The sequence below is a fragment of the Silene latifolia genome, chromosome 4 (assembly GCF_048544455.1).
Source record: "Silene latifolia isolate original U9 population chromosome 4, ASM4854445v1, whole genome shotgun sequence".
Lineage (NCBI taxonomy): Eukaryota > Viridiplantae > Streptophyta > Magnoliopsida > Caryophyllales > Caryophyllaceae > Silene > Silene latifolia.
The window spans coordinates 93360519-93379205 of NC_133529.1; the positions used below are offsets into that span (position 1 = coordinate 93360519).

Sequence of the window (18687 nt, forward strand, 5' to 3'; positions counted from 1 at the left end):
CTACCAGATGCCAAAACACAAGCATTAAAAGCCGATAAACTTAAATTGAAGGATAAAGACTATCCAAAAAGGAAAAAGACATAATTTAGGTACACTATCTAGATGTAAGCCATAATATATTGAGAGCAACCTCGCTAATTGAAGGACATATATAGACACAAAAGGAACAAATCCTATTAATGGAAGAACATCAGCAAAGATGTAAACCATTATTTACACACAATCTCAATGGCATAACATTACTTGATTGATCACACATTCATACAAATAGAATGCTGACTATATTCTAATTCTGAATCCTAAAACATCCCATAGAAGGCAAACATTCACCTATTATAAGCTCAAAAATCGGCATTACATAAATTACTTCGTTTCTATGAACCGAACTCCTATTAAGTCACTCTTTACAAAATATAACCGATTTCTTTATACAGACAACAAATTGCTGCTTCAGGTATACATCATTTCTAACCTACATGACTTCATCTCGAGCAACCTTGCTCACACATTCTTACAAACACTACTTCTTTCCTTCCATGCAATCGATTGATTTTAATTCAATGTGCCAACCATCTCACAACAAACAAACCCACAAACTAATTTAGGCCCCGTTAAACCCAAAAGAATACTCATTTGCCCACTCAAACATCAAAATCTAGCTACTCATTACATTGTCGGGCCTCTTGATAATCTCATTATGAGACCGTCACATAACAGAATTTGTTAATAACAAAATGCTTACACTAACTCAGAACAAACGAAAACGACAGAGATGCATTCACTGATATCTCTCTTAATCTTCAAAATTAAAACCAACAACTTGCTTCAATCAGCACAAAGCTTACAAAATTATCAACTACATTCCGCTACTCATCCAACAAAACCCTAATAATCCCAAACTACTCTCACAATTTCCCCAAAATTCATGAAAATTATTTAATTAAACAACACTCACAATCACTTGCAAGGTTTCTCATTGCTTCAAAAAGTTTGGTAATTGCAGCATTCTTTATAATTTGTGCATCTTCGGACAACCTGCAGAGAAGCTCTAGTTCTTGGAACATCAAAAAGGGCTCTCAAGCTCTCAAGGTCATAAAGATGAAAACTTACTCGGTACCAATCATTTAATTACTTTTTATTCTTTGTGAAAGGTATCAAAGGTAAACAAATGAATGAGACGGGTGGACTAATTAACTAAGAACACATTAAAATTACCAAGAGCAACAACAAACAACGTCTAAATAGTTATTTACAGCAGCAGATAGCACAACAACCGCATCAAAACCCAACAGAGATTCAGCAAACACCGGACCGCAAGGGTTTTAACAATCATCAGCAGCAAATTCAACAATATTCGAACAACTCTTTAGCATAACGCCATAAAAATTCCAGAAATCACAGAGAAAATTAAGTAACTGGGACCCGTTTAAGAACAATAACCTCAATCAGCAAACATTGGTCATAAATCAACTATATTAACTTGAAATTAGCAGTAATAAAATGAGCAAAATTGTACCAGCAATTTTTTGAAGCTCAGCGGCCGCGAAGGAGATGATAAACCCGATGAAAGTTTCAAAATTTCCCTTAAAATCAAGTAAAGAAGTCCAAAATCAACCTTGAGATGTCGAAATTTGAAAATATGCAAACCCTAGAATTTGAAAGCGGGGGTTTAGAGCCAAAGCCTTCTCCAACAACTACAAATTAAGCACACACAAAGTCAAAGTAAACTAACATACAACTACAATTCGCATGAGCACGATACATTTGATGAATATATAACGTAAGCATTGCACAGAAAGTCTGCGTTGTGTACCAAATGCGAAAAAATCATTTCCTAAATGTGTGAAATAGCTATAAATAATTAAAAACTGAAATAAAAATTGAACATGGCATCATACCTGTGAAGTCGAATGATGAAATTGTTCTTGCTAAGCTGATTGCAATTCAAGCAATCTACCATATGCAATCACCTGTTTCTAAATGTACCTGCATGCAGAATCCAGAAATCAGAAACGTTGTCATTTATTTACCGTGTTTTGCAAATATCTGCGCAACTGATGCACATTTCATCCAGACAAGAAGTGCCAGTGATTATCTGTTGGAAGATGTTCCTTAATTTTCTCAAGTCTTTTTAGTATGTCTAAGAATGAAGGCCTCTGGTTCATGTCAGCAGCCCAGCACTGCTCAACTAACCTATATAGAAGAAAAAACTACAAATCAGACTCGATAAACCGCAACTCAAACAGTTACATGATGCAATGTGAAATCTTGAATGGCTTTGTTTAGTGGTTAGTTTTCTAGTCGAGTAATACGGAATTTGTAACAACATTCCAAGACTGAAGGCCTCTTCTTGTAGTATTGGCTCAAAGGCATGTAATACGGAATTTCGCTTTCTTAAGCACTACATGTAAGAGTGAGGAGTATCAAATATCTACTTGTATAAAATAGTGAACATTCAACTTACTCTCTGAGTTCAGGGATAAATCCCTTGGTCCTAAAATTAGGACGATGACCTTCTGCTACATATTTTGCTGCCTCGTAAGGTTCATAACTTGACATTGGGGGGTCTCCCTCAAGCATCTGAGAAATTACAAAACGATGAGGAATAGAATTGAACGGGACTCAGTTACCACTCCAAAATCATGAATATGAGCTTACCTCGTATAATATCATGGCAAAAGAGAAAATATCAACTTTTTTGTCATATTTCCGATGCTTAAATACTTCAGGAGCCATATAACGATCTGTAATCACAAACAATAGTGAGTACAGGTCAAGAATACAGTCCCATTCAGTTCAGAAGTAAGATAACCACTTACAGCTTCCTGTTTCGCCAGTCATTTTGTAAACATCATGAGCATGTTGAACCCTGATGAGTTTGCTCAGTCCAAAGTCATAAAGATGAAAACTTACTCGGTACCAATCATTTGCTTACTTTTTATTCTTTGTGAAAGTTATCAAAGGTAAACAAATGAATGAGACGGGTGGACTAACTAACTAAGAACACATTAAAATTACCAAGAGCAACAACAAACAATAATGTCTAAATAGTTATTCACAGCAGCAGATAGCACAACAACCGCATCAAAACCCAACAGAGACTCAGCAAACACCGGACCGCAAGGGTTTTAACAATCATCAGCAGCAAACTCAACAATATTCGAACAACTCGTTCTCATAAATGCATCATATGCAACAATATCTAAATTGGATCCTCAACTTACAACTCATTAAAAATCCTTTTCTTGATCTTTAATCAATGAAAAAAGCAAAAAAATATCACTTCCAATCCAATTCACCCTACCACAAACATTGCATCTTAGAAATAACCCTAGAATTTTTTCTATCATGAACCAAAACACCAACATCCTATGGTTGGACAATCGATTTGATTCGATCACTAATCCACTCATGTCAAACCTCAAATTTTCTCACAAACAATAACAATAGTTCCATAAAATCAACAAACAAACACATTCAACCCCTCAACCCTCAAACAGCAAGACAAAATCAGGTCAACCCTCCAAAAATTTGTTACAATACACTAACAATCAACCTAAAAACAACACTACATGTAAAAAGTTCACATCTTTAGCACAATGGGAAGATTATCATACTACCAACATAACAAAATTCAACAAACAACTTCAAATAATACAAACCCAAATCAAATATCCTAAATTTATCCAAAATCTATTAAAAAGCCGCAAACTTTATCAAAAAAATAAACCACACATCAATGTACGCGGGTATCAAACGACCCACAAACAAAAATTCAAAAAAAAAAGATCAGCTGAATACCAGACGACATTTTAAAATGATAAGAATGGTGAAGCTGGTGAGGTGAATTAACCCGCTCCATTTGAGTCCACTGATGCTGCTATACCTGAAAAAATTGGTCGGCAATTAACACATAAATCAGCGATTAATAAAAATTAGTTAGCTACATTATGAATAGCATCAATTTAATCAGAGAATCAAAGAGATGAAAGTGGATTGAAGGAAAATGAAGCAATCAAACACATCTGACAAAAAATCATACATACAGACCCGAATCATAAACTAATTGTTTTTCCCAAATCAATCTGTCACTCCCTCTGTTTGCGCCTAAACTGCAAAGAAACTACAAAAACGGAGCTCGCAGAGCCCCAACATCAATATCGTACCGCCTAACAATAATAATAACGAAATTAAAAAACAGAAAATGGGATTAGGATTTAAAAGTAAATACTGCTAGGTTTTGCCGAGGGAGTTGTATTGAGGACTGAGAACTGACAAGCAGAAGATGGGAGGAGAAGGCGAGAATGAGTGGAGTGGAATAGAGCGTTACAAACAATTGGAAAAGACGCGGGGGAAAGGAGTGATGGAGAGGAAAAGACGGAGAATGAGTGGTATGGAGGAAACGTTGGAGGAGGAAACTTGGAAAAAAAATAGGCCCAAAAGGAAGCAATGTGAGTATTGGACTGAACCCGAGATTTTTTATGAAAGAATTGAGCCCAGCACACAGACCCGCCTACCCAAGCTCCAAACCCGCCCATGTAGAGTTCAACTATTCATTGTGGCATCTACTATTCATTAGCAATTTACTATTCATTGGTGAATAGTAGCTACGCATCTACTATTCATTAGCAATTTACTATTCATTGGTGAATAGTAGCTACTCATCCTCACTTTTAGTTAAGGGGTGGATATGAGACTATAATATTCCGTATCTTATTATTTCCGATTAAAGATTTATCAGGCTGAGTTTAAATTAAATATAAGGGTTTTTTTTGTCAGGGAGTACTTAACATTTAGCCTCATTAGCACCAAGGGTATCTAACTTTTTATTTTTTTTTTCCCAAATGTACCTAAAATTTATATTTTGTTTGTTAACAAATACTAATTGAAGAATTCTGTTAAATATAGTCAAGATTCCGCTAAAATTAACATAAAAACATAAATAAAAATTGTTTAAAACTTATAAATACCATTGTTAATTCACTAACTCACTCCTCAACCTTTCTTCCTCCTCCAAATCTCCCTCCCATTACCCAACCCCATAACCACCCTCCTTACTCACCTATTTTTCCCCAACACCATCTATCTCTCAATTATCACCACAAAACTCGTAATCGTAATCGTAATCTACTTCTTCCTCTTCAAGAACTATAGCACGATTTGCAACTCATACATATAATTATTATCAATCTCCATTGTTGTTCTTCATCATCTTCTTTGTTACTCATCTTCACCGTTCTACTTTCAACTCTAATCATCTTCTCTATTATCATTTATCTTTATCTTGCATCCTTTTGAAACTCCCTTACTTCTCTCTTCTTAAACCCCTAGATATTATGGGTATTGTACTTGTTAGTTATAAGGTATTTTTTTAAGGATTATTTCATGAGAATAATCCATTATATGGGTGCCCTGCAAATAACACCCCATCCTATCAATAATTTCAATTAAATCCATCCTATCCACCATTCTTCCCATAACAAACTCACGCAAAATTATGACCGGTTACTTAAGGTAACATTCTTTCTCCTTTATTTAAGTATTTTCGACTAATTTCCTTCATTTTTGTACATCTCTATATTTCTTCAACTTTTGTGTTCTCCTTTTGTTCTCTTGCTTCTCCTTCTCCCTTGTTCTTCTGTAATTTTAAGTGAGTTGAAGTCAGACATCTCTTAATACCATGGCCCCTAATTTTGCACCTTCTTCCTTTGTTTATAACACACAGCACACAGAAACTTTTTCCCTTCATTATCATATTTATCTAAAAAAACTAAAAAATCTCTCAACTTTCATACTTTCCAACATACCCATCTCGTTTTTCACACTTATTCTCACATATCTGCACCTGGATTCATCCCAAAATTTTGATTTACAGTGTTTTGAGTTAAACTTTTGTGGAGTTTTGGTTATGTATACCAGGTGTTTGTTTAAATACCTCAGTGAAGAAAATTCAATTAAATTGTGTCTTTGTTGTTGGGTTGGTGAATTTAAAGGAAAATGGAAGGTGCGTGGGTTGGTTCAACATAAGATTGTTGGGCTTTTCTTCTCTTCTTTATTGGCTTATCAAACTTCCACCTCTGGAAAGCGCCTACACCTAATGGTTTAAGCTACGGTTTCCCCAACTCTAAAGCAAAAGACAATTCCTCAAACAACGAAATTGCTTGCCCTTGCCCGAACGGTTGTTGTTATTGCTTCGTTTGCCCCATTTTGCCTGCTCCTACCGAGGACGAAGAACGGACATTTGATAGATTGAAACTGGAAGTTCAAGAACAGGCGGCTGGGCCAAATTCTTGTTTTAAATTCAAATGTTAATACGAGTAGTAGAGTTACTAAGAAGAAAAAAGTTGTTAGGAGAAAATCATTGGTGTTATCATCTTCGTCGTTGAATAATGCAAGGAAATCAGTATCATGTGATGGAAAAAAAGGTGCGAGAGAAGGGTGCTTGGTGTATTTAAAGTGTGTCGAACACACTTCAACGCTTATAACCTAAAAATAACAAGGGTGACCTGTTGTTTAGGTTGCCGGTCTCCTGAGAGTATTATGGGAAGAATACTGAATAGGATGGATTTAATTGGAATTATGAATAGGATGAAGTGTTATTTGCGGAGTACCCATATGATGGATTATTGCCATGAAATAATCCTTTTTTTAATTTTTCTTGTTTAATTAATCTATGGTGGAGGAAATTGAATTAGATGGGGAAATGAAGAGGGTGGTTAATTAGGATTGGTTAGAGGAAATGAAGAAAGGGTTAATTTAATAAAAAATTATTTTTAGGTAAAAGATTAAAGAGAAAAAGTAAGGTCTTCATTACGTTTTCCGTTAGTTTTGACGAAAATCTGACTTTTTTTAACGACAATTAGCATTTGGTACTTCTCACAAGTTAACATAAAATTTTAGGTACCTTTGAGCAAAAAAAAAGTTAGATACCTTGGTGTCACAAAAGCCTCATCTCACTTCTCTCTACAAAAAAAACAAAAAACCCTAACTCCTTTGTGCCGCCGCCTCCACTGACCACACACCCTCCTTCTTCCTCTACCGATCGCCGGTGTTGGGTCCTTCCCATGGCCGTTCACCGGCGATCCTTCACATCTCCCCACTTTTGATTCATCATTTTGATCTCATTTTTCTTGGTTCGTCGGCTTCTTGGCGGTACTCGTTTTCAAATCCGTCTGCTTTTGGGCTCTTTGGTGGTTGTCGCTGCTTCCATGGGGCTTCTGACCCTTCGAATCCTTGTCCTGTCACCGATCTTTTTGCATGTTGCCCAGGGGTGATCCCCCTATCTCCCCCACCCCTGGTTTGTCAAGTGTCTTTCCGGCCATTTGCCGGTTGTTTATGGTTCTTCGTTTTCTGGTTTTTTAACTGGATTTGCGTTGTCGGTCGTTTGTGGTTGTTCGGTCTTGGTTTGGGCCGTTGTTGTTGAACTGGTTTTTGTTGTGTTACGGGTCGGTTAGGGATCGACTGGTGATCCCCCCATTTCCCCCACCTATCGGTCCTTAATCTTTGTTGTTTTTGTCATAGCTCATCGAGTCAGTTTGGGACTGATTGGTGATCCCCCCATTTCCCCCACCTTTCGGTCTTTTGTCCTGTGTCTCGTATGTGGTTGTGGTGGTTTGTTTGTGCATGCTTGTCGGTGGTCCTGGGAGGATTAGTTTGGTGAAATGGGTGGCCTTTGCTTGGATTTTGGTGCGACTTTCTATTTTGATGTCTGTGGAGTCCGTCTCTTTTTTTGGTTGGTGTGAGGTCTTAATGGATGGGTCTTCCTTTGTGAGATGTGACTGGTAGGGGATGAATCGGGTTGTTGGTTGTGTTGTTGGTCATGTTGGACGCGGTGGTTGTTGCTTCTAGTTGATGTTGGTCTTCGTTTCACTTTTAATGATGCTGTGGTTTTTTCCTTTCTTTATGTTAATAAAAACCTCCCTTGGGTTATGGGTGTCCTGTCCCTTAATCTTTGGGGTGGCTTGTAGTGTCGTGTCTCTAAACCATCTTAGGGTTATGGCTATTCCGCATCTGACTATGGGCATGGGTGCTCCGTCCCCGTGGCTTAGTGTTCGTGGTGGTCATCGCATGTCAGATTACCTGGTCTGTTGGTCCTATGATCAAAGAGTACGATTTCTAAGGTGTAGGAGGTTTTTCTCCATCGGTGGCGGACTTCGCCGTCTTGCTTACCACTTTGTCTTTCTACGCTCTTTTCGCAAGAGTGTAAGTATACCTCGTTATTGTCACTCTGCGGCTCGTATGTATCGATGGAATTCGGTGGTCTTCCATGTGTATGAAGTTTGTTCCATGGCCAGCGGTTTGTTATCCTGCATTCACCATCACGCCCTTAAGGCTCTTGTCCGTCTTGTGGCAGCTGTAATTTTTACTTATGTGTTTCTTATCGTTTAGGAATGACTTGGTAGCACTAGAGATGATAGTCAGTTTTCGGGTGCTACTTAGTCGAATAGCTTACTTTGTAACATTCGAAATAATGTAAGTTATTCATCGCTTGTTGTCAAAAAAAAAAAAAGAGCTTAAATGTTAGGTACTCCCTCACTAAAAACCCTAAATATAATAATATATCAAACATATATACCCTTAATCAATTTAGACTACTTTTGTGTTAATTCAATCGTCTTTAGGCCATGTTGGACCAATATTGCAAACGTCATGTGGTTATGCATACGATAAATATAAGTCATTATGAATCCTGAATTTCCGATGTATCGAATTTAAGTAACCTAAAGTCTAAACCGAATCCGATCTCTAAAATAAAAGGAAAGACTAACTTGTACTCCCCGAGTTTTTCGATTTTATGTTGTACCTTTACATTTTCAAATTCTATGGTGTGTCGAATTGTCCATAAACTCGGTACATTATTCTATATCATGACCTTATTGATTGTCTTTGCTAAATTAGTTTGTTAGTTTATCCATTAGGCCACCTCTTTACCAATTCAATTACTCGTTAACCTACTTATTCACCTATTAGTTTGCCCAATTACCCGTTCTATCGATAGTATATGAATCTAATAACAATTCTTTAAACCTCAATTAACATTTAAAGTTACTCCCTATGTCCCTTTCATTTGTTTACTTTTACTTTTTGCACAAAACCAAGAAGGAAGGATAAGTGGAAATAGTACCATTGGATGATCAAGTTATCCATTAAAAACATTCCTTACTCCCTCCGATCCACACCAAAGGCGACATGGGGAAAAATGAAGTATTTAAGAAAATGTGGAAAGAGTAAGGGTAAAGAAGGAAAAAATAGGTGGGCTATGTAATTGTGGCTTTAACTGTGGGATGGTATGTGAGGTATGTAATGACAGTTTTGTGTAAATATGAAATGGGTACAAGAACAATTTGGTAATGTTTTGGGCCAAATAAGGTATGTTACCTTTGGTGTGGATCGTCCGGTTTAGGTAAGTGTTACCTTTGGTGTGGATCGGAGGGAGTATTTAGTAAGATAAACAAATGACTGAGACATCATAAAATAGAATACGTAAACAGATGATGGGACCAAGGGAGTATTTGTGATGTTTCTCATAAAGGATTACGACACAAATGACTATAATGAAGGTCAAAGTACGATTGTTTAAGGAATAAAGTTATAAGTCGAAGGAGGTTATAACTCATGATAGAAAATAAGTAAGAAGTTCACGGTTAGAATAGAAAATTAAAAAAAATGAAAGGCAGAAACCCAAAAACTCAAAGATACAACTAGCCCTAAAATCAAAATTAGACAGAACAAAATTGGGCCACGCCATTTACATTTCACAAACACATAATCCACCTTTTCCCGATCCAAACCTTCATATCATTATTTTTCTTTGAAAATCTCTTTTATCGTTTAACAAAAAAAATGTGAGTTTAGGAAATTTATATAAATTTCAATTGTAGAGGTTCCATTGCGACATGTAAAATATTATCAGAATTATATCGGTTTTAGGTAGATCGGTCAAATTTTGACCCGGTCCGAACACCAAACCCGTCAAATTTTGACCCGGTCAAATTTTAAATTATTTTTTTAAACATTTCATTTGCGTTGTGTTTAAAGGTATTAACATTAACGAAGAACATGCGTCTACAATCTGGAAGTTCCAATTGTAATATTGATGAAATTAGAGAATTTTCAAATTGGATTTTAAAGATCGGAGACGGTATAGCAGAATGTGAAAATGATGGGGAAATTGATTTAAAACTCCCAGATGACATTCTTATTAAAAATACAACTGATCCAATGGCTATTATTGTTCATAGCACATACCCATCTTTTGACAAAAATTTTCGGGATTTAGGTTACCTCCAAGAGAGAGCGGTTGTTGCCCCTACTCATTACATCGTACATATGGTCAATGATTATGTGATGTCACTTATTCCTGCTATAGAACAAGTGTACTTAAGTTTAGAAGAAATAAGTAAAGATGAACGTAATACTGAGATACATGAGGTATATTCTACTGAATTATTGAACTCAATTAAATGTTCGGGTCTCCCGAACCATGAGTTAAAGCTAAGGTATGGGCCACATTGATGATTTTGAGAAATATTGATCAACTCCGAGGATTGTGTAATGGTACAAAATTAGTTGTCACTGATCTTGGGTCTCGAGTTATTAGTGCAACTGTCTTAACCGACAGTCATATGGGATATATAGTACATATAACTCGGATCACATTAACCCCTTCAGATATGACAAAATTTGTAACACCCGCGAATTTTCCATTTTTAGCATTTATAATTTAATTAACCATTCTATTGTTTTATTTATATTTTTAAATTATTTAATTTTATTAATTTTATTTTTAAACATGATTTTTATAAAAACTATATTTTTAAAGCTTGGTTTATATAAAACTATATATATTTAGTCGGATAGTAATAATAGCGGTAATAATAATAATAATAATAATAATAATAATAATAATAATAATAATAATAATAATAATAATAATAATAATAATAATAATAATAACTTTCCGTGTTAAATTATAGTAGATTTGAGACGTATTCCCGTCTAACAAAAGACCATCACATTTCTCATGTGAGACTAGTTTAATCTCGACCTATCACATATCGACAACACACCTACATACTTTTTACACCTCACTAAAATAATCATTTAATCCTTCACTCTCACACTCCAACCGGTCATGTCCCTCATTCCTTCTTCTCTTTCTTTTTTTTCGAACCAACTCACAGTAACAACAACAATATACAAATTCCATTAACACCTAACCTTCAACCTTAGATTTCTCCTCCAATTCTCAACTGTTTCCTTTTATTTTTTGCGCCATTCTCTTCCCCTTTCCGTCCTTCAACTTTCTAGGTAAGAAAGTCCCGCTTTTGTGGAAGTTTGTTTTCGGCCATCTTGCAAAAAGTTTCGATTTTTGGCTTCTATGTTCCGTTTCCTTGCACATGTGAAGAGTCTATCGATCCGAAATACTCAAGAGGGGGGGGGGGTGAATTGAGGATTTAAAACTTTTGAAAGCTTTTTCGATTGTATGAATATAATTGATTATTTAAAGTTTATTGATTAAACTTTAACTAATCAACTAATGAATGTAAAACAAAATAAACAAACGAACGAAAGAGAGGAGACACACGGTTTTTGAAGTGGTTGAGTTTCACAAGTCGAAACCTACGTCCACTATTCTCGATTAATAAATTTAGTACCTTTCTATGGATTACAAATTTACTAACCCAACTCGTACAACTAACTCTAGCTGTAACTCAATGAGTACCGTTAAATACTCGAGTGACTAACTTACGCTAATAAGAAAGCACTAATGATTCTTGAAAAGGTTCACGTTAATGAACAAGTAAGAAATCAAATAAGCACTATTATCTTATAACGATAACTAACAAATGAATATACGAGTTTAAAACACACGACCTTTCAAAAATAACAAAACGGTTTTCTGCTTTGAAACACACGATTTTTCTTTGTGAAAATAAGATCAATTTTTATGCTTAAGGTCTCTCTCTTAAATGTTGCAAAGAGCAAAGTATTTATAGGAAGGAAAGAATAAGGCAACTCGGTTTCTAGAAACCCTAATGGCCGAAAATAGGAGATATGTTAACAAATCATATCTTCTATTATTTCTTTCCTAAAAGCCTAAAAGATAATAAAGAATATTCCAAAAGATAGAATATAATCTATTCAATTATTATCTTTACTATAAATTCTAAGATATGATAAGATTTTCTATAACAAGAATATCTTTTATCATAAACAAATATATTAAGTAAGATATACAAGATATGTAAAGATATAAAATCTTTACCAAATATATCTTAGTTTACACGAGATGTCACGGCTCATATGCCTCGTGACTCGTGCAAACCCTAGCTCAATATATGGGTTAGAATTTAGGTTTTAAAAGAGGCTTTGTTGAAACCCTAATTAGTAGCATGCTCCAACTCATAAGTTGACCCAAAACAACTATTAGTCAACGTTCAACAAGAAACCGAACTCCGCACTACCGGGCTTTATTAAGTAAATACTTTTATTAAAACATTTAAAATAAACTTTAATCAATTTTAAAAACAATTATAAAATATTATATGTCGTGTATAGTAAACTCAGCATCTCAATGTTATAGTAAGAGAGCTATAACATTGAGCTCTTTTACTAGTAATGTTATAGCTGCAAAGCTATAACTTTACTAATTCAAGAAACTCATTCTTGGTTATCATTACGAGATAATCACCTATACTATTCTAATCTTCAGGGAGATCTTCGAGTATAGGCTACGTCATCATCCAAGCTTGATTAATCTTTAGACGGACTTCGTCTTCACATAAATCTTGAATGAATCTTCACATCGTTTGATCTTGAATTGAGGCTTGACTATTGTATACTTCCATCACAACTTCCTTTGTTACTTGTATTAGATAAATCGAATCTAAAGGACTTAGACAAACGATTACGCGCAACAAGTATATAAATTATAAAGCACCTTGACATCATCAAAACATAAACATATATACTATATGGTTCAACAACATGGGTGAAGGATTTGAAGACCCGGAGGAAGGCTTGAAGATTAGTGAGCTTTCGAGGTAACGGTGATAAGTTACTCGACAAAATATCGAAATTACTTGTTATTATGTCGTTTTGTGTGCTAAATTTGTGTGTTGGATGTTTAGTTGCGATAAAGATTCATTCATTATGAGATTTCCGCATTATTTTCGTATGAAAACGGTAATTTAGTTGTGTAAATTTCAGCTTGTTCTTGTCTTAAATGTCGTCTTAAAATGACTCGTTTTTGGGCTGCTTTAGGCGTGCAAACAGAGTGCTATTGTGCTGTTTTTGGGACGGAATTTGGGGTGATGTGAATGGTGGTTGTGGGCAGTCAAATGGTAGTCATGTGGGGGCTGGTCATGGCCTGCATTGGGGCTGTTACGGCCTGCTTTACCAGCCTTCTTTTGGTGGTGGTTGCAGCCCGTGTTAGTGGTGTTTGCAGCCTGTTTTGGTGACCTGTTTTGGCCTGCACTTTGGTCTGTTTTTGGCGTGACTTTTGAGGCCGTTTTGCCGTGTAAGGGTGGTTGGGTGGACTGTTTATGGGCTGTTGTGGGTGGTTGTTGGGGCGTGAAAGGGCTGCCCAAGTCGCCCCTTTGAGTCGCGGTCATAGCTTGTTTTGGCGCAACTTTGGGTATTTGAAATATTTAAATTTTTGACTCATGCTTTATATAACGTAATTCATTAAATATCATTCGTCTATATATTTCTCTCACATGAATTATAATTGTGGAATTCATTATTTAATTATTTCATTTATATAATACGCGTCCAATTCAATTATTTATGCTTTGTAAGTAATAAATGGTATATCTTACATTTGAGTCATTTATAATTCAATTCTTGTTTTGCTCTTTATAAATGGCTTATGTCCATTTATTTATATTTTCATTCAAGTGACAAGTATTTAAGAAATGAGTTACTAATTTATGTTTACGAGTATAAATGGGTTTGGAATGTCTTTCTTCAATTGTTATTTGTCCATTACATTTATTCTTCCCATGTATATTTGTTTTGTTGGGCTCATTAAGTTTAGTTTGTTGCGCTTTACATGATTAATTTGTTGGGTTTTACATGATTAGTTTGTTGGGCTTTACATGATTAATTTGTTGGGCTTTACATGATTTTAGTGTTGGGCTTTACATGATTAATTTGTTGGGCTTGACATGTTTCAAGTGTTGGACTCGTCATGTTTTAATTGTCGGGCCAACCTTATATTTTGAAGTGAGCTCATGAATGAGTCACATGTGCTTGTTTCCATTTTATCTCGTAATTCTACATGACGTAAATTATTCATTACCGCTTGTTATATTTTATTTAATCGGCATGTTTATTTATGAAAAGAAATGCTTATCGACCTAATACAAGTATGAAAAATTTATTATAAATAATTACTTGTAGTGAGTCGTATTCTTATGATAATGCCTTTATGCTATACCTTACTGCTTGACTTATCTTTACGCCCTACTTGTGCCGATCTGCCATGTCTAGGTTTAGCTCATATCTTCCGCCTCCTTCGGACTGTCTTGCCGATTGTGGGTTCTCGACTTCCGATCTGTCGTTGAGTCTTGGATGCGGACTGTCCTGCCGCATGTCAAATCGAAAACTGTATTGTCCCGATAGTCTGGCCAGATTTAGACTAGGACTGAGTCTTTGTGATTACCATTGTCGTCCTACCAAGGGAAATATATTGAATGAGTAGTAAAGGTCTTGCTTGGTTATAGATATTGTCATTGTTTGGATGTGAGAGTCTTGGTCCTATCGAATACTAGAGGCGAAATGCAAGCCTTTTAGTTGCGATATAATCACCGGGATTGATGTTCCCATCCGTTCTTATGGTGAGATGCAAGTCATAAGTATGAATGTGACATTAGTGGCCACGTCCCGTACAATGTTTGCTAAAAAGATTCTCAAAGTAATGGCTATGGTTTCCATTCACGTAATTTGTATTGATTGATCCCTTATTTATCTACTTCACATGATTCGGTTTCTAATCTCATATCTAGGCTATTTTTCCTTGAAAGGCATGCTTTTGCCTAAACGACCGTATTCTTGTCTTTCATATTATTAATTATTTCACATGAATAGTTGAGCCTTTATTATGCTAATATTGATCTATCTTGTTCCATCTCATTTAATTGCCATGGTTAAATATAAATTTGATGTTCATGTCATTTGTAAGTATCTTGTAGGATTCATATATCTCTTATTAGACTCTTCCTAAGTGTTTATTAGTTTAGTCATAAACTAAAAGGAACTTATGCATTCATAACAATTTAAATAAAAGAGAAGAAATTTAGACATTCTTACAAGGAGGGCCGAAATTGGTTTATACTAAATTGGTCTCCTACCAAGTTAGTCTTCCTAAGAATAATCCAAATGCCCCAAAAACTTAGATCTAGTAGCAAGATCTACACCTTAAGGATTTGTACCAAGGAAATCCTTCTTAATACAAATATTAATTTAGTTACTAGAAATTAATATTTGTGTCCTTAAAATAAGACTTAATATCATTTTAGTTAATACAACTAGTAATAATAATATTATGATTTTGTGAGTTTTCTTCTTAAGAAATTTTTATAACAAAATAGAGAGAAAAATCTTGTTCTCTAGATAATGAATTGATAAGAATGAATTAGAGAGAGGTAGGAAATACACTACTTGAGTGTATAAGGGGGGAGTGCACCGGTTTTGGCATGGGTAGAGTGCCCAATACCTTTGCAATTTTCTCTTCTCCAGAGTGTAGGTATACATACCTATGATTAGTAGGTAATCATCATGTTACCCACTAATTTATATTAATTAAGGCACAAATCCTCCTACCTCTTCCATTTACAGGGCACATACATGCCTAATATTGATCCATTTTAACTTTGTCAATATGTTAATTTGTATTATGTGACAAATTGGACATGTTACTAGACATGTCATTTAAATAATGCATTTTTAACAAATTAAAAATCATCATATAAATGAAATAAATCACATACAAAAATTTACTAGTAATTCACAATTACAATTTCTTAAAATGGGTTATAGAATTATAAATCACAACTATTTGTATTTATAATAAACAATTCATTCTTTATTATAATTGTTTCATAAACAATAAATAAATCTTAAGTAATAAAACAATTTAATTACTTAGTACGAATCTTATTTAATCGAATTACAATAAGATACGTATTATTACTCACAAAATCATTTGTTCAAATTTAAGGAATTAATTAACTTGTATCGTCATACAATTAATTAATTATCTATTAAGAACGTTTCCCTAGAGGTATGACCTTAAGGAATCAACCGATCACCACCGTCATACGATTGTAATGTCAAACTCTAGTCAGCCAATCATTACCGATTAATGTGGATCAGTTGACAATAAAATGTTACAATCCCTTATGTATTCTTAATATGAGATTTAAACATGTGATCGCATTATTGTCGAGGACACATACTCCAACAATCTCCCACTTGTCCGCGACAAGTGTGCGTCACCAATTCTCTTGTCCTATTACTATCTCCTACTCAATGCAAGGTGTCTTGCAGGTCGTACTTGCATTTGATCATATCATGAGTGGTTTCCTCGATCTGGAGAATAACTGTCTGACCGGAATTATCTACCATAGATATCTTCCGAGCATGGCCACGCATTTTCAGTTCATTACTCCTCGAGTGGCCTTGAGATATAAGATAACCCTGACTAGGATGGACAATTCCTATTGCACTCTTCCTTTCGAATAGCCACAGCTCATCATGACCCAAAACATGCCCATTAGACCCCAATTACGAAGGTCGCAGAACATAAATCAAAGTCACTCTGAAACTGTGCCATCTTAGGCGAACAGTCTTTAGTCAAAGAATTGACTCATAAGAATACCATAGTAGCTCTCGCCACGACCAGGCTATAAAAATTTCCAGAACTCTGTAAGCGGTCATAAGCCCGACAAAGTGTCCCTTACAGTCTGCCTATGTGAACGACTAGTCATCCCTTATGACTCTATGGCATTTGAACTTGCCATCAATCGCATCACACTCTAGTTGCTTCGAGATGTCACCTCATATAAGTAACTAGGGGCGAATACTATGTTAATCCAGTTCACTTTAATGGGGTTCAATATTGTCTCAATAATCCCATTTGGATATAACAAAGTACAAAATGAGTTAACGTTAACTCGAACAATAAATGTGATTATCACACATGAGTAGTCAATACCATATTACCACTCTATGTCTTATAATCATAGGTGTATTTATACACTCGTCTAATGCAATAAAAGTTTAACTTATGAACATACCATGCGTCCAAGTGTTCAAACTTTATGAATTGCGATTTCCTTCAATTTCATGTTATCCCTTATAGCATGAATTTTACTAAGTACATGTCTAGACTTCATACTAGACTTAGGTTCTTTAGCTTGAAAGAAGCTCTTTACTGTTATCATATAACTTGTGATGTAGGTTTTGGTGGACAACACTACTTGTAGTTTTAAAGTACACCACCTAATCACAACGTACTTAGGTTCACTTCGTAGAAACTTGCAATGGATGACAATAAAACACTCTTTTCAGTCATTTACTTCTTAGGTCAATAAAATCAGCCTAGGATTTTCATAAATCCTAATGAGTTCGGAAACTTGAGTTTGTGTAACCTCTTAACGCACAACTAAGTATCCTTCCAAACTCCAAAACAGACTATTAGTTCTCCTTGAGAATTCATGACGGTTCCTTGAGGCATACCAATGACTCTCATATGGGTTAACTTGTTATCGACTTATCATGATCCAAGCATTTAATTCATCTAGGACATGTGTATCATGGCATTACATGATTATACCAATGGCGGAAACAATGATTATCGAATTCATGTAGACAACAGTTCTTAGGTTTAGTAAATAACCATGACTCTATCATGGTAATTCTATATTTATCGACATGAATAACCTACTTAACTGATTGATTTCTATAAGATGAAGGATCATTATCAACATAAGATACTTATCTAAGTGCCAATCCAACATCCCATGTTTTAATAGATTCACATGCTGTCCAATATCATCCAGAATTGAAAACCTAAATACTTCTTTATAAAAGACAATATATGCTCGTCATTCCCAATGAGTAATATGTTATGCAATTCATGATTGCTCCCACTAAACTTCATGTCTAAGCATGACCGTCACAGACTCCCACATAATTCCACATGTTTCGTTTTTGACATCTCATTCGAAATATTACATGAATTGGAATGATCATTGCTCTTCTAAGTTTTAGTTAAAACCATATATGTCATTCACATATCCCTTTCAAAATTCCCATTTGGAAAGTGGTTTTAATAACTTACTTATTTCCATAATGAAGTATAGCAATGATTTTAAATCTTTAGCATAGTTAACAATTAACTTAGCTTTCGTAGACATCGACATGCCACTCTATGCAACCTTCAATCATAAATATCTATTTACCTTGGATTGGTCTCAACAATCCCAAATAGATCCATTTACTTGCATAGATACCATTTTAGTTTCATAAGGCTCTTAAGTAAAATGTCGAATTTTCAAATCTCTAGTTATATCCCTTCATAGATCAAAATATTATATTCCAAGAACATCTTCTTTTGGTCTCCTCACATGGTTCCCTTAAGAACGTCTTCTTTTGGTCTCCTCACGTGGTTCCCTTAAG

General features: G+C 35.1%; 2 protein-coding genes across 2 annotated transcripts; one reads left to right on the forward strand and one right to left on the reverse strand.

The window, feature by feature from the left end:
* Positions 1–2029: 2029 nt before the first annotated feature.
* LOC141652339 (serine/threonine-protein kinase VIK-like) lies at positions 2030–2894 on the reverse strand. The gene is made up of 4 exons (XM_074459826.1): positions 2820–2894; positions 2659–2744; positions 2465–2580; positions 2030–2193 (listed from the first exon to the last, which is right to left on the reverse strand). Exons 1-4 carry the CDS (start codon positions 2839–2841, stop codon positions 2067–2069), a joined length of 351 nt encoding a protein of 116 aa, XP_074315927.1. The 5' UTR covers positions 2842–2894; the 3' UTR covers positions 2030–2066.
* Positions 2895–10059: 7165 nt separating this feature from the next.
* LOC141651787 (uncharacterized) lies at positions 10060–10515 on the forward strand. Its single transcript, XM_074459485.1, has one exon. It carries the CDS (start codon positions 10060–10062, stop codon positions 10513–10515), a length of 456 nt encoding a protein of 151 aa, XP_074315586.1.
* The last annotated feature ends 8172 nt before the right edge of the window (positions 10516–18687 follow it).

Excerpts from the sequence above, each read along its gene's own strand:
- LOC141652339 (XM_074459826.1), bottom strand. The coding sequence starts at position 2,841 with ATGACTGGCGAAACAGGAAGCT. Across the intron at positions 2,745-2,819 it reads GACTGGCGAAACAGGAAGCT|ATCGTTATATGGCTCCTGAA; the intron begins GTAAGTGGTTAT and ends TTGTGATTACAG. Across the intron at positions 2,194-2,464 it reads TTTATCCCTGAACTCAGAGA|GTTAGTTGAGCAGTGCTGGG; the intron begins GTAAGTTGAATG and ends TCTTCTATATAG.
- LOC141651787 (XM_074459485.1), top strand. The coding sequence starts at position 10,060 with ATGCGTCTACAATCTGGAAGTTCCAATTGTAATATTGATGAAATTAGA.